General features: G+C 44.5%; 2 protein-coding genes across 2 annotated transcripts in view; both read left to right on the top strand.

Annotated features, from left to right (window-relative positions):
* The first annotated feature begins 843 nt into the window (after positions 1 to 843).
* On the top strand, positions 844 to 25,277 carry cltcl1 (clathrin, heavy chain-like 1). Its single transcript, XM_080530548.1, has 31 exons — positions 844 to 1,021; positions 6,754 to 6,961; positions 8,808 to 9,076; positions 10,318 to 10,479; positions 10,646 to 10,759; positions 10,900 to 11,073; positions 11,243 to 11,440; positions 11,655 to 11,855; positions 12,130 to 12,282; positions 12,399 to 12,521; positions 13,291 to 13,428; positions 13,583 to 13,747; positions 13,835 to 14,015; positions 14,366 to 14,529; positions 14,827 to 14,952; positions 15,044 to 15,186; positions 15,305 to 15,539; positions 16,152 to 16,274; positions 16,393 to 16,538; positions 16,647 to 16,830; positions 16,940 to 17,132; positions 17,276 to 17,433; positions 17,621 to 17,785; positions 18,012 to 18,287; positions 18,385 to 18,534; positions 18,716 to 18,847; positions 19,046 to 19,156; positions 19,277 to 19,447; positions 19,780 to 20,001; positions 23,063 to 23,138; positions 23,372 to 25,277. The coding sequence occupies exons 1-31, from the start codon at positions 980 to 982 to the stop codon at positions 23,488 to 23,490; spliced, it is 5,022 nt and encodes a 1,673-aa protein (XP_080386674.1). The 5' UTR covers positions 844 to 979; the 3' UTR covers positions 23,491 to 25,277.
* Positions 25,278 to 26,582: 1,305 nt separating this feature from the next.
* LOC308157542 (tricarboxylate transport protein B, mitochondrial) overlaps positions 26,583 to 27,907 on the top strand; it is a gene marked incomplete at its 5' end in the record, with an annotated part of 15,554 nt that continues 14,229 nt past the window's right edge. The window contains one exon of the mRNA XM_080531121.1: positions 26,583 to 26,694. Coding sequence (XP_080387247.1) covers positions 26,583 to 26,694 — 112 coding nt within the window. The remainder of the gene's footprint in view (positions 26,695 to 27,907) is intronic.

The raw sequence follows: 27,907 nt of genomic DNA, 5'->3' as shown, positions 1-27,907 counted from the left end.
ATTCTGATTTCCTGTGTGTTTTTATTGCATACATGTGAATTATACAGATTGATCCCACTTTCTATCCATCATAATTGTAGAAGTGACTTAAAACCATCAAAGGATAATTTGAGCCACATGAAAATGTATTATATTTAGAGGAGTAGGTCTATTGCTCTGATTTATAATTTAATATATATACAAACATTTAAAAATATATATCATATGAGAACTTGGTACTCTCAGTACTGTAACACAACTGTCTTGAATTCATTCGATATTAAACTGTCAGTATAGACCGTTGTATAGCAGCTGGAATGATGATGGTGATGATGAGAATGATAACGATGACACGGATGAAGAGGGAGATTATGATTATTAGTAATGGGAATATGGCATACATTGCTTCTTTCAGTTCCCCTTTTCACCATTTCCAAAAACCGACTAGACGACACTTTTTGGGGGTGTGGTAACGCACATTCCCGATATCTCAGGGCTTGAGTTAGCAGAAATCGGAAGAGGAGGGGGGCCTCTGTCACGTGCCTGATTTCGAAGTTGGAAAAAAAATGAAGGGGGAAGGGGCCGCGGAGGGGTACAATGAGAACATCAGATTTTTTTTCTCCTCTCTGCATTGGTATTTATCGGGAAATCCTGTGGACTGGTTGCAGAGCTTCAATATATATCAAATATAATCGTTTGTATCAGACCACAAAACAGCTTTGTATTTTTTTTATTACTTTCTCTCCCCCAAGAGCTTTAATAGCTAATTGCTGTGGACTATTTTACTTAGCGGACGCGTAGAGTTTTGGTCCAGTAGTGCTCTGCCGCTGAATGAGAGCAGTCAGTGAATTCGTGAGAAATCAAGCCGGTCAGACACCTCATCATATTTTACTTTTGGGGGCGTTTTGGGCACTTTCAGTACAAGACAGCATTTCCTCCTATTCGTGTCCCCTTCCCCTTTCCTTTTCTACGGACACCTCTGAAACTGAAATCTTCCAGAATGGCACAGATACTACCGATACGTTTTCAGGAACATCTGCAGGTAAGAAGACGCGAAAAAAGCCCCGAAATATTATAACAAAATGCATTTTCTTCGGCGCAGTTCTTCGGCCATAGGCTACAGAGCCGCAAACAGACGACAGCATGCCGCATTTAAATGGGACGTGAAATAGGGCTGCAGGGAGGGATCTCAAATTCTCAATATAGCTACAGGCCTAGCTTTGCCCCCGGTCTGGCAGCAGATGATGACTTGTAAAAATGGTCAGCACGGATTTGTAGGATATAATCTAGTCTACTGCCGACCCCAAAACACTGCCAGTGATTCACGCCGCAGTTTGTTCAAGTGGAAAAACGTCGCTGTCACTGAGGCTCATTGTAACCTTACGCGTCACAGCCTCGCCGCAGTGTGTTGACACTTTGTTGCAGTGAGCTCTGCTCTGCTCTGCTCAGCGGCGATGAAGTGGCAACGTTGTTACTGAAACCTACATGACACTTTGCAGAGATCTATGACAACACTGCAATACTAATGTTACCCATGTACGTTTCCGGGCATCGGCGACTTAGAATGATCGGCTCAAATGATCGCCTATGCGTCGTTTAAAGCCAAGGTTTTGTTTTTAGCGCTGAATTGATCTGTTGTTTATATCCATGGCATTTATGTATGTGCGTAAAAAGGGGGCCTTCCTTCCTTAGTCTGGCTGCTATTCTCAATGAGCCAGCCTACAGCTCCACTAGTCTGTATAGATCGTGTGGGGCTGGTCAAAATACTTGTATTCTGATCAATTTGACATGATAAAAGACACTTTATGATCAGATCCGACACGAATCACGTATCTTAAGCGGTAAACCTCTCAGTTAATTGCGTAATGCGGTTGTTGTCTGTCCCCATTATTTGCAGACCGATTTGGCTAACGGTTCATCGTCCCCACGTCCCCCCCTCCCTCCCCTCCCTCCCCCAGCTTCCCCGGCCCGGTTTCTTGCGGCCAAAGTGAAACTTTGTGACGTGCTGTGCACCCCCTTCCCCCCTTCTCTGTGCACCCCCTTCCCCCCTTCTCTGTGGTCCGTTGCTTTGGTAACGTCAGGGCAGTGAAATGGCCTTTCACTAAAGAGCAGTGAGACCACTCTCTCTTTCTCTCTGGCCTGTGGCCCTCTGTCTTTCCCTGGCCTGTGGCCACTCTTCAGCCAAAGTGTAATATCTATCATATATCAGCTAACAGACCCACCTGGCACCAGCCCGGATACTAAAGCTTCTGCTTAGAGATTTGAACCTTAATGCAACGGAGGCTTGTCTGCTTACCTTGTAACTGCAAGGGTGCTGGTTCACTTCACACTTCTGCAGTTCCCCCATTCAATGAACATACTCTTATTGTCTGTATTTCATGTTTTTCTTTACAAATGATATGCAGTTCGCCTAACTGATCAAAAAGACTATTGGGACTAATTGATTGATGAACGAAAAATACTCCTTTTATTCCCATTTCAAACATGCCTTGTTTTGACCCTGCTCTGCTTTGAAGCCCTCATTCAGTATAGGTGGCTCCAACAGAGAGAAAAATGTCAGGAATTTGCAAACCAAGGACTTTGGGCCTCAAGTTGTTTTGCTTTTTTCCCCCCCATGTCTTGGTATTTACAGGCCCTCTATGTTAAACGCTGCCGTACGGTAGGTTTTTGTCTGTTAGTCCATATAGTCACAGATCTAGGCTCCCTATAGTCACAGATCTAGGCTCCCTATAGTCACAGATCTAGGCTCTAGCTAGTTGTGTTTTACTCACAGTTGTAAAATGCTTAGCCCTTTTTCAAGACTTTAATGAGCACTATGCTGACACCATAAGGTCTAAGACAATTGCATTCGTGTACATTCCAAAATGCTACTGTCATGGAATGTGTGATGGCAGTTTGGGGGATAGACATTTTCTCACACAGTCTAGCTGTCGCCCATTGGTGACTAAGCATAGCCAGTGTAGCCCTGGCCCCTGTGTGGTCTTACATTTATACGTGTCATTAACAAGTTAAGCCGTCTTTAAGGTAATGCTCTTTTTCCTGTGCTTGCCTGATCTATTGTCTCTAATCTAATCCTGGTGCATTGTGTGTGTTGGGTTGGTGGTGGTGGTGGAGGTAAATGGTTGAGTAAATGGATTAGTGATTTATGCCTTTAAGTACTTGATTTATAGTACAGTGCAAAATGTGCATCCATCTCCATGACTATTCATGATTGTTTTGCGGTATTGGGAGAGATTATGTTCCAAATTATGTCAGGCTAGACAATAGTGAAAAGTAACCCAGGGAGGTGTCAGCTGATGAGGAACTTTGTATGAGCCCTGATGTCTACAATAAGTATTGCACAAGTGTTAGTTCAGTGGCCTGAAAAGGGATGCTCCGATCTGGATTTTTGGGGCCGATACCGATCACCGATTTGTTTCCTCAAGATCAACCGATACCGATACCGATACCGATTTTTAAAAAAATACATAACTGACTGGATAGCCTAAATATTTTTTGCTTTTTAGACAAAAGTTTTGATCCATTAGGCACCAAGCAAACGCAGACCCATTTTTATGGCATAGTAAAGGTCTGGCCTATCACCCAGTTAGGGCCTGAAGCCCAAGTCAGTCGATATGGCTGTATAAAAGACATCATAAATGTGGCCTTCATGGTTTACATACTGTTACGTCCTCCTATGTTTTCTGTTCAGTTATCTGTCTTCCCCAGGGAAAAAATAAATAAAAAAAATAATAAAAAAAGATCGGTTTTTGCGATCGGCCATTTTTGCCGATCACCGATCGAGTCATTTGGAGTGAAATCGGCCGATTTAAATCGGTGGCCGATAAATCGGAGCATCCCTAGGCCTGATGCGTCTGTACAATTCACCTGGGTTCATTACAGTTAGTAGCATCCATAGCCAGCCTCAGCCTGACATCTCCATACCGTATCTGATAGGGAAGACAGAACCCTCCAACTTGCCTGTCACTCATAACTATGCTTGCCTGTCAGTCCACTGCCAAGTAGCATTCTCTTCACTACCAGACACATGATGCAAACAGGTCCACTCCCTAATACACAGATTCTTCACACTAATAGACAGATGAGGTCAGCAGGCCCATTTAACCCAGCAAATCACATCAGGACAGGAAGCAGGAAGGGGAAGTGAGCTCATCATGATTGGAAAGCCAGGAGAGCAGCTCTATGTTCTGAACAGACATTCAGTTATCAAGTTTAATGTGGACCTTTACCAGAGGAACAACACACACCCACACCCACATCCACACACAAACACACACATGAGATGAGTATATTCGATACAGTGATTAGATATGCAGACTATACTGTAGTAGGGCTTTGAAAATGTCCCCACAGATCCTGCCTTGGCCTATAGTCATACTGTACTCTGTGTTTTTTGTGTGTATTTACTTAAAGTGTATTGAGTGTAACACAGTTTAACACTGTTTGTTGCATTCCTGTGCTTTAATTGTGTTTGTGTAAGCACACAGCTCCTTAGGGACTCAAACTAAGTTCTGTTGTAAAACAGTAAATGCACCACTACCCCTGTAGACAAAGATTTTACTGCGTCAGTAAAGCATCCCTGGATTTCATGGGCTGTCTATCCTGAGTATCAACTTTGTTGTAATAATCTGTTATTGTTATGACAGTGTTAATCTGATATTGTTATAACAGTGTTATGTTAACCTTATGACACGCCAGTGAGATAAGTAGTGAGCTTTGAGAGGCTGTGTGTGTGTATACTCAGTGTTGAAAAGTGTGTGTTACTAGGGCTCTGTCTCTCTCTGTGTGTGTGTGTGTGTGTGTGTGTGTGTGTGTGTGTGTGTGTGTGTGTATGTGTGTATGTGTGTGTGTGTGTGTGTGTGTGTGTGTGTGTGTGTGTGTGTGTGTGTGTGTGTGTGGCTCTAGAGACACTGGGTTGTGGTTGAGAGTGATTTAGCCTGGAATGTTCTTTTAAAGGGAGGAGGGCGGGGGGTTCTTCCGGTGACTCAGCCACCCCACCCCAACCCTTAGCTTACACAAGCCCTGTATTCCAGGAACTAGTGCTCTCTATAGAGATGGTATGCCTTGGCCTGCCTTCCCCTCCCCCTTTCTCTACTCTACCTCCCTCTCATCTCTCTGTCCACTTTCACTCGAATAACAGTGAGGGCTGTGTATGTCTGCCAGAGACATTATTGTGACGTTGATATGGTTGTTTACAGTATACACTCTGTTGTTGCTCTTGTTCCATGTGTGTATAGATCAACCAGTCCTTGTAATGAGGATCTGTGGGATGTCTATTCTCTTACCTCAGATTGAATCATAGTGTGGGTTTGGGTTAATTCTGCTCTCCTAGTCCACAGCATAGTTATACTGTATGTGTTGATACCTCTATTAATAGAATCATTATACAATATGAGTCTGTCGTCAGCCCAAGAGGCATCTTCTCAACAGGAGGCTAATGTGTTCAGTAATGGAGGTCATTTACTGAGGATCTGTGATCCTTATCTAGAGGTCTCCTTATTCTGGCCCTCAGAAGACTGTGACCTGCAGGGGATTGAGATTGTAATCCAATTTCTCTCTCTTTGGACAAAGCCCACCCTGGGAGGCACTGCTGTGTGGAGTTGTTTTACATCATGGTTTGATGAGTTCACTGTAATTTATTATTTATTATTTACTATTTTCATGGTATAAAATTATGTCGGAAAAAAGTAATATACTTGTTAATGACATTCTGGTTTCTGTTGGATTTATTGAAACAAGATTGAGTTCCTCAGTCCTGGAATAAAACACAGGCTGTGTAATGGCTCATCAGTAAATGTCAGTTGAATAAATAGGATAATATCCTGTTGATGTCTGCCGCCCTATACTCACGCCGTGTTCCTGGGCCCGTGTGTGCCAACTCATGGTAGGAAAACAACCTTTAAGAATAGAACTGGAAAATTGGACCAGAATGAGTGTTCTTTTAATAGATGGCTCATTTTTGGTACCAACTGTTTACCCTCTCAAGGCAAATGTCAGCAACTGCCATCTTTGTTTTCCACTCCTTGTGTGAGTTTTTGTCAGGGAGGTACTCCTGCAAATGTCTTAATGACACTATGGATTCCATTTATAGTTTCTGATTTTTCGTCCGAACTCAAAGCACTTTATTTGTGTTTTTTTATTGTAACTCCGCTAAATCCAACCACCTCTTATTTTTTTTATTTTTTTTTTTGAGCTAAAATAATGTTCACAGAATATTTTGCATCAACGCTCATTTTCATTTACACAACAGATATACAAAAATGTATTCATGTATTTTCAAATATATTTGGAACAGTATCAAGACATAGAAAAAACTGAAAACAAACAAACCAAAAAGATATAGAAAAATCAAGAATAAACAAAAGATGTAAGAGTTCTGTCTATCTACCCTGTACCCTGTATCTACCCTGTATCCTTTACCCTGTACCCTTCCCTATTTTCCCAAGTCCCTAAAATCTAAAATCTTTTCTAAATCCAACCACCTCTGATTGCTATGAGCCCACTCACCACATTGCAGAAAGGGGGAAGCGTTCGATAGTTTGGAAGAGGGGAGCGATAGAGAGAAAAGGAGATGGAGAAGATGAAAGTGGAAGGAGCCACTGAAATAGAGGGATTAGAAAGAGGAAGGACACAGTGTATGGAAAATGTGTAGTATTTATAGTATGTGAGTGTGTGTACTGTGTACATACTATAGGTACTGATGAGGCAACATTGATATCATTCCCTCTGAACCGCAGTACACTGAGAGGTCTTTCTGTTTCTGTTTGGCTTCAGCTGCAGAACCTGGGAGTGAACCCGGCCAACATCGGGTTCAGCTACCTGACCATGGAGTCAGACAAGTTCATCTGTATCAGAGAGAAAGTCGGGGAGCAGAACCAGGTGGTCATCATCGACATGTCGGACCCCACCAACCCCATTAGACGACCCATCTCTGCTGACAGCGCCATCATGAACCCTGCCAGCAAGGTCATCGCCCTCAAAGGTATGACGTCATCATGACCTCACCACCTCAATGTCCAATCAGTGAGCCACTAGATAAGAGCACTGTTGATGAAACAACAGTTTCCACTGGTTTAATGGACTGTTGTATTTTCTTTTCCCAGCAATGAATCGGTCTATTTTACCATGCATGGTATTAATTTATATCATAGTTAATTTGACTCTAGCTGTTAATTAGGTGGGATATATCTCTGCTATAATGCATAATGCATTTTATTGATGCTTTAAATATGGAGAGTGCACTCAGACATATTGCCTAAAGTGTACTAAATAGGTCAGGTAAATCGATTTTCTGCCCTTGTGTCCTTTAGAGCAAAAACAAGTGCTTTTGTCTCTCTATACCATTCCTCTTCTGATACTTTCTCTCCAGGCTTTTCACATCTATTTCTCTCCCTCTTTCCTTCTCTATTTCTCTCACTTCCTTTGTCTCTTTTGACTCTTGGCTTTCTTGCCCTCTGTCCTCTAACAGATGGTGAGTGTCTCTCTCTCTCTCTCTCTCTCTCTACGCCCTCTGTTTATGTGGTATGTCTGTCTCTGCCCCCTTTCTCTTTTCTGCTCTCTTCCTCTTTTGAGTGACTCTTTGCTTTCCTTCCCTTGCTTTCTATCCTTTCTTAGATGGTGAGTTCCTCTCTCTCTCTCTCTCTCTCTCTCTCCCTCTTTTTGTCTGTCTATGTCTTGGTGGTCATGTCTCTCTCATAAAAGCTTCCCTCTCTTATTGCACTAAACTCAGGTGTTCTAACATTCTGTCCAGTACCCAACACACTCACACTCACCTTTGGAATTGTTTGAAAACTCTAAACTCTAAAGGGCAGTCACACAATTCAGAATCTGATTGAATTCAAACTCTGAATAAGACTTTATCAGTTTGAGGTTCCTAAACTGAACCCCAAACACATACTTTTATGAGAACCATACATGTGTAAGCATGATCTGTTGTACAGTATGCAGACTTTGTGTGTGGTATGCATCATCAGATATCACAGCACACTGGAAGACGTTAGGTAGGTGTGTGTGTGTGTGTGTGTGTGTGTGTGTGTGTGTGCGCGTGTGTGTGTGTGCGTGTGTGTGTGTGTGCGTGTGTGTGCGTGCGTGTGTGTGTGTGTGTGTGTGTGTGTGTGTGCGTGTGTGCGTGCTTGAAAGAGATGAGAGGCAGAAATCTCCATCTCTAGATCTCTCTGCAGCATACCAGGTATGTCCTGATCATATCCTCATGTAAGTGTGTGTACCGTATGTGTTGTTGGCCTCACACTGAATCACAAAGACAGGTGTACGTCCTGCCCTCTCACTGCAGTCATGTTTAATCTCAAAATGGCCTCCCTTACTTCCGTTATTGATCTCACTTATGCCAAACCGCACACACGCACACACACACGCACACGCACACGCACACACACACACACACACACACACACACACATAGGTCTTGAGAGGGGAGGTTTGTAATAGCTGGTGCCTCATTTTCACTCATTCCTTTCAGAGAGCCAGAGACAAGAATAGCAATTTAGAAGCAGACAGCAACCCTGATTCTATTATGTCTCTCACAGAAGACCAGTGTTTTATGTCATCTGGAAAAAGCCCACTAACTCTGCGGTGCGCTCAGTTGTGCCAAGGATGTGGGACTTAGACCTGCCAAGATCTGATAGATACTTTCAGTGGTTAAGTGCTTTCTCTAACTTTCCCCTCTTTCTTGACCTGACATCTACGGAGCTCCTAGTTACAGGCAGTTATCACTGAGGGCTCCTTGCTTAGAGTAGTCATGTTTGGAACTTTGTTATAAGATGGATACTGTTATATCTCACTCTCTTCTTTCTCTACCTCCCTCCATTCAGCTGCAAAGACCTTGCAGATCTTCAACATCGAGATGAAGAGTAAGGTCAAGGCTCACACCATGACAGAGGAAGTCATGTTCTGGAAATGGATCTCTCTCAACACAGTTGCCCTGGTGACCGACACGGCTGTCTACCACTGGAGCATGGAGGGCGACTCTCAGCCAATTAAAGTCTTTGACCGGCATGCCAGCCTGGCAGGTTGCCAGATCATAAACTACAGAACGGACGAGCAGCAGAAGTGGCTACTGCTGATAGGGATCTCAGCACAGGTACTATAGACACACACACACACACACACACACACACACACACACACACACACACACACACACACACTAGGGTTGGGTTTTCGAAAATAGCAACGTTTTTTTTTTTTCATCGTCATAAATTGCTTTATAAAATAAACGCCTTAAGTGTTTGTCCAGCACCACTGTCTGTGTGAGAAATTGAAGATGCTATGAAAGTGATGACAGAACTTTTTGTAAACAAAATAATCAAATAAATAACCTGTGAGAAAAGTCTTCCCTCCACTTCCTCTTCCATTCACGTGACTTCCACTCAGACCGTATCGTGCGTGCCTGTTTACAGCTGTCAACAAACTTTTTGAATGTAACGTTCTAGCTACATTCTATACGCTGTAATTCTCGCTGATCTACGAGTGACATTGGATTACTGTTTTGTCCTATAATTTTTTCATCAAATATTTACACCTGAGGACCTAATAACCTTTGAACTATACCAAACTTGAAGGAATAGAGACAGACTCGAGGACGATGTGACTATAACAAAGGTGCGTGAGCTGATTGAACAGCAGAACATTTTCTATAAAGAGCTGTTGGAACAACAGGAGCGCAGCTATAAGAACTTTCTTATGATAGTGTAACGATAAACAACAAGAGACTTTGCCATGTGTGCCCAGACACGTGCCCTGCTGAAACCTGTACAAAACATGCTTGTTTTTCTGTTGAAAAACCTAGAATAGGCTTGAAGAACGTTGTAGGATACGCTTTTATGCCCATTTTCGTTATTGCCATTTTTGTTATTTATTGTTATTTTGTTATTATTTGCTAGGTGTACTGGATGCTGTAGCCATTTTAATTGATGGTTGACAGTTGGTTGACAGACTCCGTAGAATTAATGTCATGTGCTTGCTTTTTTTTACCGTCTGTATTTGCACTCAAGCTTTATATGTGTAGCTTTATAGATGTTGTTAACGTTTGCTATTCTGTTTCTGATGTTCAGAGAATGAAACTGTAACATGTATCAAACATCATTTTTATCGTTGTGTGAAAATAATAATGATCGTCATGATACCATAAACCGCAGTTTAATTTGGAGACGGTTTAACGGTTTAAAAATGTTTACACCACCCAACCCTAACACACACACACACACACACACACACACACACACACACACACACACACACACCTCAAGAAAGATGCTTCATTGCCACATCTTCATTACCCCCCCCTCCCCCCCACCTTTCTCTCCCAACCCTTTCCTTCAGCAAAACCGTGTGGTGGGTGCGATGCAGCTGTACTCTGTGGACAGGAAGGTGTCTCAGCCAATCGAGGGCCACGCTGCAGCCTTCGGAGAGTTCAAGGTGGAGGGAAATGCCAACAACTCCACCCTCTTCTGCTTCGCTGTGCGCTCCCAGGCCGGGGGCAAGGTGAGGGAAGAGTGTTATGTACATATGCAGCACTGTATATGATGTAGGCCATGTGTGGTCTATGCATGTCCCACAGGATTCTGTTACAGCCTAGTACTGACACGCCTGAAAATGCCTGTTTTCTGAAATTGTGTGTATGAATGTGTGTGGTCCTATTGCGCTCCAGCTCCACATCATAGAGGTGGGTCAGCCAGCTACGGGGAACCAGCCCTTCACTAAGAAAGCGGTTGACGTGTTCTTCCCTCCCGAAGCCCAAACAGACTTCCCTGTGGCCATGCAGGTAACCAGGCAACAGGCAAAACCTTGTCAGCAATGTTAACTTTTTTTTAAATTAATTAGTCGGAACCCTATCTGTGTTGGATTTGTCTTTTTGACTTACCACCTGAGAAGTAATGGATGTTGCCCTGACTTTCTCCTCAGATTGGTACCAAGCATGGTGTGATTTACCTGATTACTAAGTACGGCTACATCCACCTGTACGACCTGGAGTCAGGAGTGTGTATCTACATGAACCGCATCAGCGCTGAGACCATCTTTGTCACCGCAGCCCACGAACCCACCTCCGGCATCATCGGGGTTAACAAGAAGGGACAGGTGAGAACGTAGCCCACAGGTAGAACGAGATGGGACGGTACAGAAATAAAAGCCATCCAAATACTACCAAACTGAATGTCTGCTCTGACAGGCCCTCTGTTGGAATATTCCTTTAAATGTCTCCTTCCTTCCTTCATTCCTTCTTATCTTTGTCCTCCTTCTTCCCCAGGTGTTGTCAGTGTGCGTGGAGGAGGAGAACATTGTCAACTATGCCACCAACGTCCTCCAGAACCCAGACCTGGGCCTGAGGATGGCTGTGAGGTCCAACCTTGCTGGGGCAGAGGAGCTGTTTGCCAGGAAGTTTAACACACTGTTCGCTGCAGGAAGCTACTCTGAGGCTGCCAAGGTGGCTTCTTCCGCACCCAAGGTGAGACAGAGGGGCATATGGGGGTCGGGGGTTAGTGTTTGTGTCAGTGTAGGGGACAATAACACAGTATTTCAATGGATCATCCTTTTTTGCGTATTTGCATCTTTTGTAAGTTGGAATTGGATTTCAGACGGATTTTTTCAGTCTGGATTTAGCAACCATATTGAATTGTGCAAACCAAAGGCATTTGAATGTTCCCGTCTGTTCTGTGTAGGGTATCCTGCGTACAGCTGAGACCATCCGTAAGTTCCAGAGTGTTCCGGCCCAGCCGGGCCAGGCCTCCCCTCTGCTGCAGTACTTTGGCATCTTACTGGACCAGGGCCAGCTCAACAAGTTTGAGTCTCTGGAGCTGTGCAGACCGGTTCTACAGCAAGGACGCAAGCAGTTGCTGGAGAAATGGCTGAAGGAGGATAAGGTAGGAGCACGGAGTAACAAGCGTCCTTCCTTATCAGCAAGTTCTCACACAGCTCACACACATTCCTAGACCCACTCTGAAAACGACCCCCAGACATTACCCCTTAGCAGTATTGGAGGACTAAAAAAGGGTAACATTACCGCCCGCATGTTATGTTTAATAGGTACTGTGTAGTGCACATTTCACCATAGGCTTACTGAGGTGTGTGTGTGTGTGCGTGTGCGTGTGCGTGTGCGTGTGCGTGTGCGTGTGCGTGTGTGTGTGTGTGTTCCAGCTGGAGTGTTCTGAGGAGCTGGGTGACCTGGTGAAGGCTGCAGACCCCACTCTAGCCCTCAGTGTGTATCTCAGAGCCAATGTGCCCACCAAGGTGATCCAGTGCTTCGCTGAGACGGGACAGTTCCAGAAGATAGTGCTCTATGCTAAGAAGGTACAGAGAGCTTTCTCTCAAATCAAATGCTTTTAGTCTGGAATTTGATAGTTAATTTTCAACAGGTAATTAAATCACTACTAAGTTCTTGCACCTTGAATTTGTGTTTTCTTTAGGTGGGCTACACCCCAGACTGGGTGTTCCTGTTGAGGAACGTGATGCGGGTCAGTCCAGACCAGGGTCTGCAGTTTGCTCAGATGTTGGTTCAAGACGAGGAGCCGCTGGCCAATATCAACCAGGTAACACACATTCACACATGTGGAGACTTTACACTCTCATTCACATTCTCTCTTACTCCCTCGCATGCAACACACACACACACACACACACACACACACATACACATACACACACACACACACACACACACACACACACACACACACACACACACACACACACACACACACACACACACACTCTGTCCAGTGTGGAAACCTTTTTGTTATTCCAGATGGGGAAGCAATGCCAGGAATTCACTGACAGTGACCTCTCCCCCTTATAAGGACATATCAGCTTTCCCCACAGGCTTACTGGGGTACAAGTTACCCCCCTAGTAGGTATAGATCTAGGGTCAGCTTACCCTCCTCCTCCCCTGTCCTGAACTTTCAGGATGAAATGTACAAAACTGACCTTAGATCAGTTTGCAGAACTGTATCTTCATTCTCCTGATGAGGTTCCAGGTTCTGGGAAAGTATTATAGGCTTATTTACTGCTAGTGGAGACCAGGAACTGGTCCGAAAAACCCTAAACAGATGGGCATGCGTGCCTAAGAAAGCAAAAATGTGTGAAGATAAGACGAAGGCCTTGTTCAAGCAAACATTTCAGATAGCAAAAATGGGTGAAGATAAGACGAAGGCCTTGTTCAAGCAAAAATGTGAGATGGTTTCCTACCCAGAGATATACACTAGGTGTCAAAGTAACACTCACTAACACCTCATTGCTACACATTTTTACCTAGCGATTGGCTGTTCATGTCCCCCCCCCCCTCTCTCTCCTGATCCGTAGATAGTGGACGTGTTCATGGAGGGGAATCTCATCCAGCAGTGTACTTCATTCCTATTGGATGCTCTGAAGAACAACCTACCAGCGGAGGGACACCTACAGACACGCCTACTGGAGATGAACCTTATACACGCGCCACAGGTATACGCACACGCATGCATGTTCACACGCACACGCACTCACGCACGCACGCGCACACACGTACACACACACACACACAGATTCTAGCTGCAATCTGTAACAAGTAATATGGATGACTGATGTTTCATAACTGTGTTAATGTGGGTATGTTTAGGTAGCAGACGCGATCCTCGGGAACCAGATGTTCACCCACTACGACCGTGCACACATTGCTCAGCTCTGCGAGAAGGCCGGTTTGCTCCAGAGAGCTCTGGAACACTACACGGACCTGTTCGATATCAAGCGAGCTGTCGTACACACACATCTGCTCAACCCAGAGGTATGTGTTTGTGTGTGTGTATTTATTTGAATCTCTCTCCTTATTGTGTGTGTATTAACTCCTCTCCTCACCTCTCCCTCCCTGTAGTGGCTGGTGAACTTCTTTGGTGCCCTCTCAGTAGAGGACTCCATAGAGTGCCTGCGGGCCATGCTATCAGCTAACATCAGACAGAACCTGCAGCTGTGCGTCCAGGTGGCATCTAAATACCATGAACAGTTGGGAACACAAGCGCTGGTGGAACTCTTTGAGTCCTTCAAGAGCTACGAGGGTAGGTACCACATGAGGAGGGGTGATGTGGGGTTTGGGTCAGAGTGGGGCCTGGGGTTTGGGCCAGGGTGGGGCCTGGAGTTGGGTTTGGTCTCGAAGGGGTCTGAGATTGGCCTGGGTCCTTTTATGTTCTAAAAACATAACATAAAAATGGCAGATTACTGTACCTAGGTAGTATTTCATGAGGCACGAACAAAACAGGGAAGAAACATATTCAAATGGAAAACAAACGTTGTTATTGGCTTGCACCTCTTACCTCGGTTTTTAAATCTGTCGCTTGCTGTTGTCTGTACATGACTGAATGAAGATGCTGCCGTCCATTTTGTTTTATCTCTCTCATTTCTCTCCAAGGGTTGTTCTACTTTCTGGGGTCCATCGTGAACTTCAGCCAGGACCCTGATGTCCATTTTAAGTACATTCAGGCCGCGTGTAAGACTGGCCAGATCAAAGAGGTGGAGAGGATCTGCCGAGAGAGCAACTGTTATGACCCAGAGAGAGTTAAAAACTTCCTCAAGGTAAAACTGTATTTGTAACTTTAGTAGTACTGTACAGAATGTATAACTTTGCAAGTTAGCACTGTGCAGGGAACATCCTCTAATGTTAGTAGTTCTGTAGTAATACACATGATTACTATTTTGAAGTGAGGAGAACCAGATTAGACTTTCTTTTTTCGTATACAGTAGGTTTCTTTCAATATACTACCATGCAGTACAATTTCATTCATTATTGTGTACACAAGTTCACACTTCCAGCTCTGTTCACTAACAAGCACAACAGTCTTGACCTCCTCCTGTGTTCTTCTCCCCCGTTAGGAAGCTAAGCTAACAGACCAGCTTCCTCTGATCATCGTGTGTGACCGCTTTGACTTTGTCCACGACCTGGTCCTCTACCTCTACCGCAACACCCTCCAGAAATACATTGAGATCTACGTACAGAAGGTAGGAGCTAACCGCACTACATGAAGACAAAATGATGGGTTGAATTAAAGGTTGGTCTTTCTTGACATTGTGTGTGTGTGTGTGTATTTAGGTGAACCCCAGTCGTCTGCCTGTAGTGATAGGAGGTCTGCTGGATGTGGACTGTGCTGAGGATGTGATTAAGAACCTGATCATGGTGGTCAAAGGACAGTTCTCTACTGACGAACTGGTGGCTGAGGTGGAGAAGAGGAACAGGTAGTGTGTGTGTGTGTGTGTGTGTTTGATTGCTGTAATATAATAGGTTTAACTTACCTTACATGGCATGCTGTTCGATATTCAATGACAACGTAAAGGTTGGTGGTACCTCTCCCAGGTTGAAACTGTTGTTGCCGTGGCTGGAGTCTCGTATCCACGAGGGCTGCGAAGAGCCGGCGACCCACAATGCACTGGCTAAGATCTACATTGACAGCAACAACACTCCAGAGCGCTTCTTGAAGGAGAACACGTTCTATGACAGCGCTGTGGTGGGACGTTACTGTGAGAAACGAGACCCCCACCTGGCCTGTGTGGCCTACGAGAGGGGGCAGTGTGATCTAGATCTCATTAAGGTCAGATGTCATTCCTGTACACACACACACACACACACACACACACACACACACGCATGTACACACGTGACGGCAGCTGGTGAAACCGGGAACAAGTCGGCAACCAATCAAATTGACTTTTATTTTGAAAAATATAAATACATTTCAACGTTGTTGAAAATCAATGACACACTCACTAGTCAAGCCAAAATATTGCAATGCAATGTATTCGGTGAGTAATCCCCACTACTACCTAGTTAACTATAACACTACTTGTTAGCAGGCTCGCAAAACAAGCTGAGTTAGTTCACTAGTGAGTGTGTCATTGATTTTTCAACAACGTTGAAATTTATTTACATTTTTCTTAATAAAAGTCTGAACATTTGATCGGCTGCCGACTTGTTCCTGGTTTCACCAGCTGCTGTCACATATTCATAGGTATTCTGGTAGCTTGTGTGTGTTGGTTTGTTAGTGGATGGATTAAGTAATTCACAGGCTTATCATGACGTTCACCCTTGACACATTGAGAGAGCTGACCTATTGTTTGTTGATGGACTGTGTTCTTCAGTTGGATTCCGTGCCTCGTTCTGCAGAAAAAAAACAGTGAGCTCATGAGTTTGTCGTCTGTTGTAGGTGTGCAACGAGAACTCCCTGTTCAAGAGTGAGGCTCGCTATCTGGTACGACGGAAAGATCCAGAACTCTGGGCCACTGTTCTAGAGGAGAACAACCCGTACAGGCGGCAACTCATAGACCAGGTAGGTTACATGCTGTTACCCCGCTGTGATGCGTACAGGGATACTGTAGTTGTGGTAGTTAAATGGACTTGTTTGTGTTTAACACGTGGTTACCTGTATTTCCTCTGCTCTACCTCAGGTGGTGCAGACAGCCCTGTCGGAGACCCAGGACCCAGAGGAGGTGTCAGTCACAGTAAAAGCCTTTATGACAGCAGACCTGCCCAATGAGCTGATAGAACTACTGGAGAAGATTGTACTGGACAACTCAGTCTTCAGCGAGCACCGGTCAGTGTGTCTCTCTCTCTCTCTCTCACGTACACACACACACACACACGCACACACGCACGCACGCACACACACACAAATCTATCCTATCTCTCTTTGCTCCTTCAGAAACCTCCAGAACCTGTTGATTCTGACAGCCATCAAAGCAGACCGTACTCGTGTGATGGAGTACATCAACCGCTTGGACAACTACGACGCCCCCGACATCGCTAACATCGCCATTAGCAACGAGCTGTTTGAGGAGGCCTTCGCCATCTTCAAGAAGTTTGATGTCAACACCTCTGCTATTCAGGTAAACAAAACACACACACACACACACACACACACACACAAACACACTCTCACTCACCTCAGCCACCTTCACCAATTCGACACGTCTTGATTTCCCCCTCTGTCTGTAGGTGTTGATCGAGCACATTGGAAACCTGGACCGGGCCTATGAGTTTGCGGAGCGCTGTAACGAGCCTTCTGTGTGGAGCCAGTTGGCCAGAGCACAGCTCCAGAGAGACCTGGTCAAAGAGGCCATCGACTCTTACATCAAAGCTGATGACCCCTCAGCCTACATGGAGGTGGTCAATGCTGCCAGCAAGAACAGTAAGCCCTCATGTTATCTCACCTGTCATAACCCACCCTAGAGAGAGGGGCTGAGTGTATTGTGTTTCTACAGTTTCATAATCATCTCATCATTTTGAAGGTAAATTATCTGTGTGTGTGTGTCTGGGTGTGTCTGTGTGTAGACAACTGGGAGGACCTGGTGAAGTTTCTTCAGATGGCTCGTAAGAAGGCCAGGGAGTCGTACGTAGAGACAGAGCTGATCTTTGCGCTGGCCAAAACCAACCGCCTGGCAGAGCTAGAGGAGTTTGTCAGTGGCCCCAACAACGCTCATATACAACAGGCGAGTGATGAAGCATTCTGTATGTGTATCGGTTGATATTGTGAGGATACTGTCCAACTCACAATTAGAATTAGCTGTCTGTCATATTATGCTAATGTAGGTATGTTGATGTTCTTTTTTTGCTCTCTGCTTTGACCCCTCTCCATCTCCCCCCTCCCTCCCTCCCTCCCTCTCTATCTCTGTGTAGGTGGGAGATAGATGTTATGAGGAGGGGATGTACGATGCTGCCAAGCTGCTGTATAACAATGTGTCCAACTTTGCCCGCCTGGCATCTACCTTGGTACACCTAGGAGAGTACCAGGCGGCTGTGGACAGTGCCAGGAAAGCAAACAGCACCCGCACCTGGAAGGAGGTACAGTACATCTACACACACACACACACACACACACACACACACACACACACACACACACACACACACACACACACACACACACACACACGATTAACCATGACATCACTACCAGACTGTCTGATTGGTTAGAACTGGCATTACGTTATAGTAGATCTATCATTTTATCAGTCAAGAATGATGCCTTTGGACTCAAATAATCCCCCCCCCCCCCCCTCTCTTTCAGGTGTGTTTTGCGTGTGTGGACGGGGAGGAGTTCCGGTTGGCCCAGATCTGTGGTCTCCACATCGTCATCCATGCTGACGAGCTGGAGGACCTGATCAGCTACTACCAAGACAGAGGTTACTATGAGGAGCTGATCGCTCTGCTGGAGGCTGCCCTGGGCCTGGAGCGTGCACACATGGGCATGTTCACCGAGCTGGCCATCCTTTACTCCAAATTCAAACCCCAGAAAATGAGGGAGCACCTGGAGCTCTTCTGGTCCAGAGTCAACATCCCTAAGGTTCTGTCTGTCTGTGTGTCTGTCTGTCTGTCTGTCTGTGTGAGAACGTTTACGTAACTGTATCAGAGACCTGACTTCCTGTGTCTTGTCCAATCAGGTGCTGCGTGCAGCAGAACAGTCTCACCTGTGGGCGGAGCTTGTGTTCCTGTATGATAAATACGAGGAGTTTGACAACTCTGTCCTCACGATGATGTCACACCCAACAGACGCATGGAAGGAAGGACAGTTCAAGGACATCATCGCCAAGGTAACATGACATTACCAGTTAGCACAAAAATCAGTTCAAGTTAAGCCATTTATTCATTCTATCCTATTTTTTTTATCTTATCCTCTTATCCTCTTATTTCAGGAATTCAACTCAGCCATGACATGTTAGATGTATATATATCTGACTGCTGAGTGTGCGTGTCGCGTGATTTCCCCCCCAGGTTGCTAATGTGGAGCTGTACTATAAAGCCCTGCAGTTCTACCTGGACTTCAAGCCCATCCTTATGAACGACCTGTTGACCATACTGTCCCCACGGTTAGACCACAGCCGAGCAGTCCTGTTCTTTACCAAGGTAACCAGTCAGAGAGCAGGCAGTCAGAACACTGGGCACAGCCCTTCTCTATTAGCCTGTCAGAAATAAGACACAAAAATGTTTGCCACTTTATTTACTTTATTTTGTTTTCCCTAAAGGTTAACTTTAACACTAAGTGTGTGTGTGTGTGTGTGTGTGTGTGTGTGTGTGTGTGTGTCCGTCCGTCCGTCCGTCCAGGTGAACCAGTTGAAGTTAGTAAAGCCTTACCTGAGGTCGGTGCAGAGCCACAACAACAAGGGAGTCAACGAGGCCCTCAACAACCTACTGACCGAGGAGGAGGACTACCAGGTATGGGTCTGTTTGACTGAGGAACTGTTTTGGTATCAGAAACTAAACTCAACTGTAAACTATAGTTCTGCATGGTGAGGTGAGCCTGACTGTGTTTGTGTTTGTGTTGTCTATGTTTAGGGTCTGAGAGCCTCCATCGATGCATATGATAACTTTGATACCATCGGCCTGGCCCAAAGACTGGAGAAGCACGAGCTGATCGAGTTCAGGCGCATCGCTGCCTACCTCTACAAGGGCAACAACCGCTGGAGACAGAGCGTGGAGCTCTGCAAGAAGGACAAGCTCTATAAGGTAAGCCATGGCTCCATGGAGATGGTAAATAGACATATTGGAGCAGAGATACTTTTTCACAACAATATGACACAGTAACTGCTTCACCTATAGGTGGCAATGTTTAGCTATGTTGGAGCTGGTGGGAATTAGATTCAAGCTCAATGAGCTCAAGATTCCTGGCCAATTTTAGGCCAATAAAGTAAAGTGAACGGAAAATAGAATAGAATGAACCTTTTACTTAATTATTTTCTATCAATAAACTAATCAGTCCACCCATCCCTCTTCTGCTGTGTGTGTGTGTGTGTCTGTGTGTGTGTCTGTGTGTGTGTCTGTGTCTGTGCGCATCACAGGATGCGATGCTGTACGCTGCAGAGTCAAAGGAAGCGGAGCTGGCTGAGACTCTGCTCCAGTGGTTCCTGGAGGAGGGGAGGAGGGAGTGCTTCGCTGCCTGTCTGTTTGCCTCCTACGACCTGCTGCACCCAGATGTGGTGCTGGAGCTGGCCTGGAGGCACAACATCGTGGACTTTGCCATGCCATACTTCATCCAGGTCATGAGAGAGTACCTCACCAAGGTCAGTCCTGGTCTAAATCCTAAGCCCAAACTCCTACCAGTGGAGACTACAGTGCAAATCTGATTGATAGTTTACCATATATTATTAATGGAAAATACAAAAAATAGTGTTCATAGCTCACTTTGGTCCATTACTCAGTCTGTGCTGTAGACAGTGTATCTTTAGTAGTTGTCTTCTCAAGAGGAGAGGTATTACTCACATCCAAACACTAGAAGGAGTAGTGTTTTTCAGTAGGGTCATGTTGTATCTACTGTAAAGAGAGCTTACAAACATGATTACAGTATTCTAAAATCTCTACTAAAGCTTTCTTATTTTCATTTATTTTTTTGGCACAAAATGAACCCTGCCCTGGCATTCTTCCTGCTAACACAACTGATTTCCTATAGGTTGTCTCTGTCTTTTCCTGTAAGAGATGGAGAGTAGTTCCTGACATTCTCTCTGTCAGGTATTAAACATTTAAGACAGGCTGAAGAAAGCTTAAATAGTCAATAGTGTGCTGCGTGCAGTCAGTACTGTATTACCGTAAGGCCTCTAGAGGAAGCTCACATTAGAATTTCCTCTCAAAAGCTTACATTTCCTTCTGAAATAAATTGGTTAAAATTCATCTGGACAACTTGTAACCTTTGACCTGTAGTCATGTGAGGTCATGCAAGGTCATCTCTGTGGGTTCTCTTCCAGGTTGATGAGGTTGCGGAGAAGGTGACGGTCTCTGGCTATCTTTTTTTCCATCTCTTTTTCGTTCTGTCTGTTTTCTGTTGTAACATAGACCCTAGGTTTCTGATGTAGGAACCTAGCATGGACTGTAGACTGAGAATGCCCTAACGGAGAGGGAGGCCAGTCCTGATCCTGCAGAGCTACAGTGTCTACTGGCTTTTGTTATAACCCAGCACTAACACCGGATTCAGATAATAAACTAGCCTTCCATCCTGACCATGAATTAGCTTGTGTGTAAGTGTGGTGGAGTAGTGGTGGCCTGGTAGGGGTAGTGGTGGCCTAGTGGATAGTGAGTTGGACTGGTGATCAGAAGGTCAGAGTTCAAGTCCCACCTGGGAACACCACCACTAGTGTGCACTTAGCCCTAAGTTACTCCAAGTCGCTTTGGATAAAAGCATCTGCTAAATGGTTAAAATGCAATGTAAATGTAAGTGCTGGGTTGGAACAAAAGCTGGCACACACTGTAGCTCTCGAGGGCCAGGATGAGCCACCCCAGGCCTAACGGATGCCCCCTTCTCCCTGACCCCACTACACATCTCTCCCCTAACTCCTATAATCCATGGGGGTGCATCTCTATACCCTTAAGTGGCTTCTTCTCTTTGTCTCCTTTCCTCATCTTTCTCTTTCATCTGCACTGATCTGAAAACAAAGGATAGGCAGAACCAATTTGGGGGGGGAGACAAAGTGCCACATACTTTAATTTGATCTATCCTATGCTCTCAGACCAATGCAAATGAAAGTGGATGAGGAGAGATAGCCGAACTGTTGAGATGCATCCCGGCCCAGACTGCTTGCTCATGGTTAACACATCTAGAAGGTCTAACATGGTAATCCTACACATCAGAGGTCTGCAGCACCAGTCCTCCCCTCTCTCTCTCTCTCTCTCTCTCTCTCTCTCTCTCTCTCTTTCTCGATAGTCTGTTCACTTGCTTGGTTGAATAAAACTCTGGGGAAGGAACAGTAGTCACTGTAGCCCTTGAGGACTGGAATTGCGATCTTCTGTTAAGTCCTAGGAGTAGTAATATTTACATTAACACCAAGCAGACAGTACCACTGTGATGCCAATTATGTCCTACCTAGAGCCTTGATTCCCTTGGTACACAAGAAACAGCCCTCTGTCCCCCTTATAGAGCCCAATTAGTTTATTGTAGTATCACACATTGTAATTATCAGAGGAGGTTTCCTTTATACTCTCATTACTCCACTCTAGACTACTTGATCTTTTTATCTTACCATTCACACTCAGTTGTTAGTTTATTTTGTATTCCTGACATTGTGATTTTTTTGTAAACGAACAATGAACACATCTTTACAGTTATTGTTCAGAAGCACAAGATTCTAAATGGAAAAACTACAAATTTGGATCATTCTCATGACTTCAGTTCAGCCATTTGAGTCTACTTCACTTGAATACATCAGAAACCTTGCTTGTTATATGTTTGTTAAGCTGTTTTCAACACTAAACCATTGCCTGAAATTATCCCTGCACCTTTAGCTAGCAACATTAAAACAACATTTACCGTAGCTCGTTACATGTCGTCACAAGCCTGGGATAGGTTAGCAGAACTGCTGCGTAGCTGATGAGCGTGGTTTGCACTTGTATTTTCAGGACTAATAAAAAAGAGAAGCATGCCAGAAACCCAGAAAAATACCTTTTAATAAAACTGCTTTAGAGGGGCTGTTGGGGTTTTTCAATAGGAGCACAAAAAGCAGGAGCTGTACTAGAAGCATGTGTGAATTCTGATTTTAAATGTATGTTTATAATCGAGACGCAAGGATTGGTTGAAAATGGAGTGTCCGCATCTTGGCATGGACTGAGCTTTCCTTCGACAGAATAGGCAACAAAATGCTAATATGGAACCCCTCTTTATAGAGTCCTGCTAATAGAATAAAGATGCCTCCTCACTGTACAGAAAGCTGTCGAAGAGATACTCACAAAATCTGCATGCATGGCATCTTCTCTGCAAGACTTCCTCACTGTAGTTATAGGTGCACTATGTATGTATGTATGTATGTATGTATGTATGTATGTATGTACAGTGTGGTAGGTGTAGTGCATAGTGTACATAGTGTGTAGTATTTTGTGTATGATAGGATAGGCGCACTGTATAGAACAGTATGTCAAAGGTGTGTACATTTACCTTGATAGTCTACAAATGAATCTATTATATTATGGCTCCCCTTATGGTAAAAGTCTTCTAGTTTTCTATGGCCACCAGGAAAGAAAATCATAATTGTTTGCAGTTTAAAAACACAGAAAATGCCCCTCACTTTTGTATAAGTGAGAGCACACCTGTTGGGTGTGTGTTTGCTAACTGGTTTCTGACCACTGGTTTCTCTCCTCAAGGTGGACAAACTGGAGGAGTCAGAAAGCCAAAGGAAGACGGAGGAAGAGGTGACCGAGCCCAACCCCATAGTGTTTGGTAGGTTTCTCAGAGAATGTGCAGTACAAAACTACAAACCCACAAGTTCACTATGATGAAATCGAAACAATATTTTGTGCAATGTGTTTTTTCATAGGCCAGAAGTAAAGCGTATGTGTGTGTGTGTGTGTGTGTGTGTGTGTGTGTGTGTCTCTGTCTCTGTCTCTCTCTCTGTCTCTCTCTCTCTCTTTATATATATATATATACATACATGTGTGTGTACGTACATGCAGGTCAGCAGCTGATGTTGACTGCGGGTGCTGCTCCAGTGGCTCCCCAGCCAGGCTACCCAGGCTACGGCTATGCTGCCCCAGGCTACCCCACCCAGCCCCCCTACGGCTATACCATGTAGACCTGTAGGACCTGCACTGGGGGTCTCAATACCCCGACACACCCCAACCCAAACCCCTCACACACACACACACCCTGAACATGAACCTGAAGCACTGCTGCTCTGTGTCCTACCCAGCCCATCAATGCCCTGAAGTCCCATCTGCCACTCCCACCTTTCTCCCCACCCTGACAAATCCCTGCCCCTCTCTCTGCCTACTCCAGAGGACAAAGGATACCCCCCCCCCCACCACACCATACCTCACCTCCACCCGTAAAGACATCTACTCTCCATCCCTGCGGCCCTCCCTCCCCTCTCTCAACCCAATCCCTCTTCAACGAAGGAGGAAGACAACAAGGCTAATGGACGCCACCCAATGAGGCTGAACAACCCCACCCATCACTGCACAGCATGAAGCTCTTAGCTCCTAGAGAAAATAACTAAAGATGACATGCAATATAGCTACAGTACCACTCTCTGTCCAAGTATTCAACTACTGTTCCTGTGTTAACCATAGAGCAGCTTTTTAAAATGAGTATTGTTTTTCTAAAGATGAAATACAGCACTGATGATGACGACGAAGAGACTTTGTTCCTGAGGGGTCGGGGGGGGTGGCACAGCATCGAGCACTGCTAAGGCCTTATACTGGAGGAGGTGTCAAACCTGGGGTCATTGTTCATGTTTGTGTCATGACTATCTCATGCTTTGTTTAAGAGACTGTTTCTGTGCAATAGAGTTTTTGTTTCCCCCATTAAAACAGGTACCAAGTGTTTTAGAGGCCACTCTTCTGATGGCCCCATGTGGACTAAGAACACTAGTTATTGAGGTTACGGTATACTGTATGGATGGTCTCTACAGCATGAAGAGATCTGTTGACAACACAGATATTCTCCACCTGACAGTTTCTGGAAGCTGCAGTCTTAACCCATAATAACCATGTCCAAATAGACATTGTGGTCAACTTGTGATTAATGGTACTGGATTCTGGAGTTTGATGATGATGATGATGATGATGATGGTGGTGGTGGTGGTGGTGATGATGATGATGATGATGATGATGGTGGTGGTGGTGTTGGTCACTGAGGACATGTGAAATTTAAAAAAAAGAAAGAGAAAAAAACCCTGCTATGTGCTGTTGTCTGCATGTGCTGCCAAATTATAATGCTGTAACAATGCAACCAGGAGCACAATTTCCATGTTACACATAATATAAGTATTACCTATGTTGCGTCAAAACTAAACAATGTATTTTGAAGCCTTTACTGTCTCACTTCTGACATCAACTGATAGAATGGTGAAGAAACTCCAATATCACACAGATTAATAATAAAAATGTACTAGGGAATATAACTAACATACAGTATATCCCTGTGCCAGTGGTTTAAAGTATTCATAAATGTACCGATAACAGTGTATAATTTAAGATACCTAACTAATCAAAGAAAGTCCAATATTATGAAATACCATACCGTATCTATTGTCTATAGTGTATTGTTGTAGTCCTAAGCATTATAATGACTTTTTTATAAGAAAAAAACAAAATACAAAAAGAGAAGAATACAAACATTAAAGTTCCTCAGCACGATTGCTTGCAGAAGTGATGATTTCGGGGTGTGTTTACTGTACTCTCTGTTGAAGCGGCCATTGAGAATGTTCTGGAAAACACCAGGGACTATGATTAAATCTGTCCACTGATTCTTCACTGGACCCTGAGCTGTGCCCCAACAATGTAGAAACGTTGGATTTGGGATTCATAGGGAAAACAACGTTTGTGTACAAGCACTCCCCTATCTGCACAAGTCATGCTTTCTGAAGGATGAATAAAGTTTACACGCATCGTCTGGCTGTAGTTATTATTTGACATTACTCTAAGCAATGGTGTGGAGAGAACAAAGGTGTGTGAGTCAGTGGACAGTGCTTTGATCAGTGGAAGGTGATCACCCTAATACAGTAGTGGAAGATGCATTGCATAAAACAGCAAAAAAACTGGCCTCTCCTTTATCTGGACTGAACACAGGATGTGAGGTCATTTGATTGATCAGAAGTGTCCTTCGACCTGTCCAGATCCAGATCTGGGATGTCACGTCTCAGGTGAAGGAGAGGAGACGGGGAGAGGGAAGCAAGCGACTGTAAGCTACTGCAAAGTCTGGCAAGACAAGTTGGTTAGAGCACAAACTGGCTGGCACAGACTCCTCACCTGTCCAAAATGATGAGCATAACTGACCCTGGATCATTGGAGCATCCTCCTGCACTTGGCAGTGCCCTAATCCCAGGTACAAGGAAGAGAGAGATGTTCAACACCTGTTCTGATATGAGCTGGAATCCAGCTGAATATATTATGCACCTGTTTTTTGTATAATAAGTTGTGTAGATGTTAGAGAGAGAATATCACTACATGGTTATACATTAATTAAACTTGGTGAAGAATAAATAATTATTGTGATCAATGTTTCGATATAGGAAGGAATATTATGAATAGGCTATAATAGAACATAGAAATGACCTATTCTGGATGTAACCAAGGATACAAGGGGATGTCACTGGGGGGAACGATTGGTTTTGATTGATGGCTTTAGGGACTGAGGCGCCTTTGTCCACATCTCTCAATGAGGGACGGGATATGGTGCTGCTACGCTATCGGATCAGATGAAGCGACTTTAATTTACATCTCTTTAGCAAATTGGATCTCGCAGTCGCCTCGAGTTTCGGATGTGAGGACGTTGACGCTTTTACGTGTAGCCTACCGAGAGAGTGAGAAAGAGAGAGAGAGAGCGAGAGAGAAAGAGAGAGAGAGAGAGCGAAAGAGCCCCGCCCTTCTCCTGGTTTTGGAACCAAACGGTCCCGTCTCTCTCTCCTCTCTCTACTCCGGGACAGCCTTGCCTTTATTCCAGCGCTTATTCCCGTCTTGGCTCCGACCCACTGAGGACACAGCGGAGGTCTATAGGTTAGTCACCCTGTCAACGATCAGCATCACACAGCAGAACTGATCATCCCTGCCTCCTCACGTGTGGGGCTTATGCATTGAGCGTAATCATTCTACTTGTAAAGAGTCAAGTAAAAGTATAGACTTACTTTAACAGCTTGAGTTGATAGATCTTAATTATATTATAAAAATGCAAGGAAACACCAAATTCGTCAGCCCTTTTCACAGACCAAGGTGTCTGGCGGCGGCAGCACCGGGAGCAAAAGCGAAATTAACTCATCCAGGCAAGGCGATTTTAGCAGGTAAGCTTATAGATCATTTTTTGTTGAAGGCTATAGGCCTACAAATGTTATGGCAACAGCTGACTGGACATTTCTGAATATTAAGCATCACGTTCCTTCCTTACTCTTCTACAGAGCGCAGTAAGCCCCGTGCAATAAAGTGCAACATTGCTTCCGATCGTTCCACTTTCACTTGTCTGCTTACCTGCAGTTGTGAGTGTGACGTGTCAGTTTATATACAATGTTAATTTGCATGGTTGGTTAGTTAGTTAGTTAGTTTTCTGTAGTGTTGCACCGCGGGGTGAGTGCCTGAATGAATGAATGAATGAATGAATGAGAACTGTCATGTGTTCTACTGAGCGGAGACTTCCACCACCACAAAGCCTGGAATGTGCGAGTGCACACTGGTGCGTATGTGCGACATTGTTGTCAGTTTGTGTGTTCATTACAAAACAAGGTTTGGAATGCTTGCACCAAAACATACGGACATACTTTTAAAAATGATTATTGAATATCGATTGAATTATTGAATAATTCATCAGATTGTCCTATTCAACCTGGTTCCTGACCAGTCAAACAGTTCTTACATTTGAGTATTGTAGTCTTGGATCTGTGACAAGACAAATCCCGATCACGGTGTATTTCAGAGTCTATTAGCTCTGCTCTTAGAACAACAACAACATTCATTCATTCATTCATTCATTCAGACTATGTTTCTTTATCTTCCCGCACCAATCTTGTATTTTTAGGAAGCAGTCAATTACTTTGGGGTGTTTCCTCTTCTGAAATGACAGCTTACTGTTTTGGAGTGCCTCCTTCCCTCTCATTGATACCCTGAAATTACACTGGAATGTAAATTCCACAGTTGTTAAACACCAAATGTTTTTCTTTAGCTTGGTAGAAGGATAGAGTGGGTTACAACACAGGTAGAGTAGCTCATGGTTAGGTTACCTTGCACCATGTAAGTGTAAGCAGACGACCGTATAGCCAATCTTGGGTGTTAAAATGATGAATACTGAGGATTTCAATACTCCATATAGTTGCTTTTATTTGCTACTTTGTTACCGGGTAATTACATGCTGTAAATGTTTCCTCTGGTGGCCTGAGGACACACATGTTTGTCGCTTGTTGTGTCTCTATAGTCCAAACCGGCTCCAGACAGATCTAGATCAGTGGACTGGGACTGAAAAGATTCTATTGGACTGATCTAGTGATCACCGGTGACTGCGTTGTT

Source organism: Nansenia antarctica (genome assembly GCF_963989245.1).
Source record: "Nansenia antarctica genome assembly, chromosome: 5".
Classification (NCBI taxonomy): domain Eukaryota; kingdom Metazoa; phylum Chordata; class Actinopteri; order Argentiniformes; family Microstomatidae; genus Nansenia; species Nansenia antarctica.
This window is presented reverse-complemented; position numbering and strand designations above follow the sequence as displayed.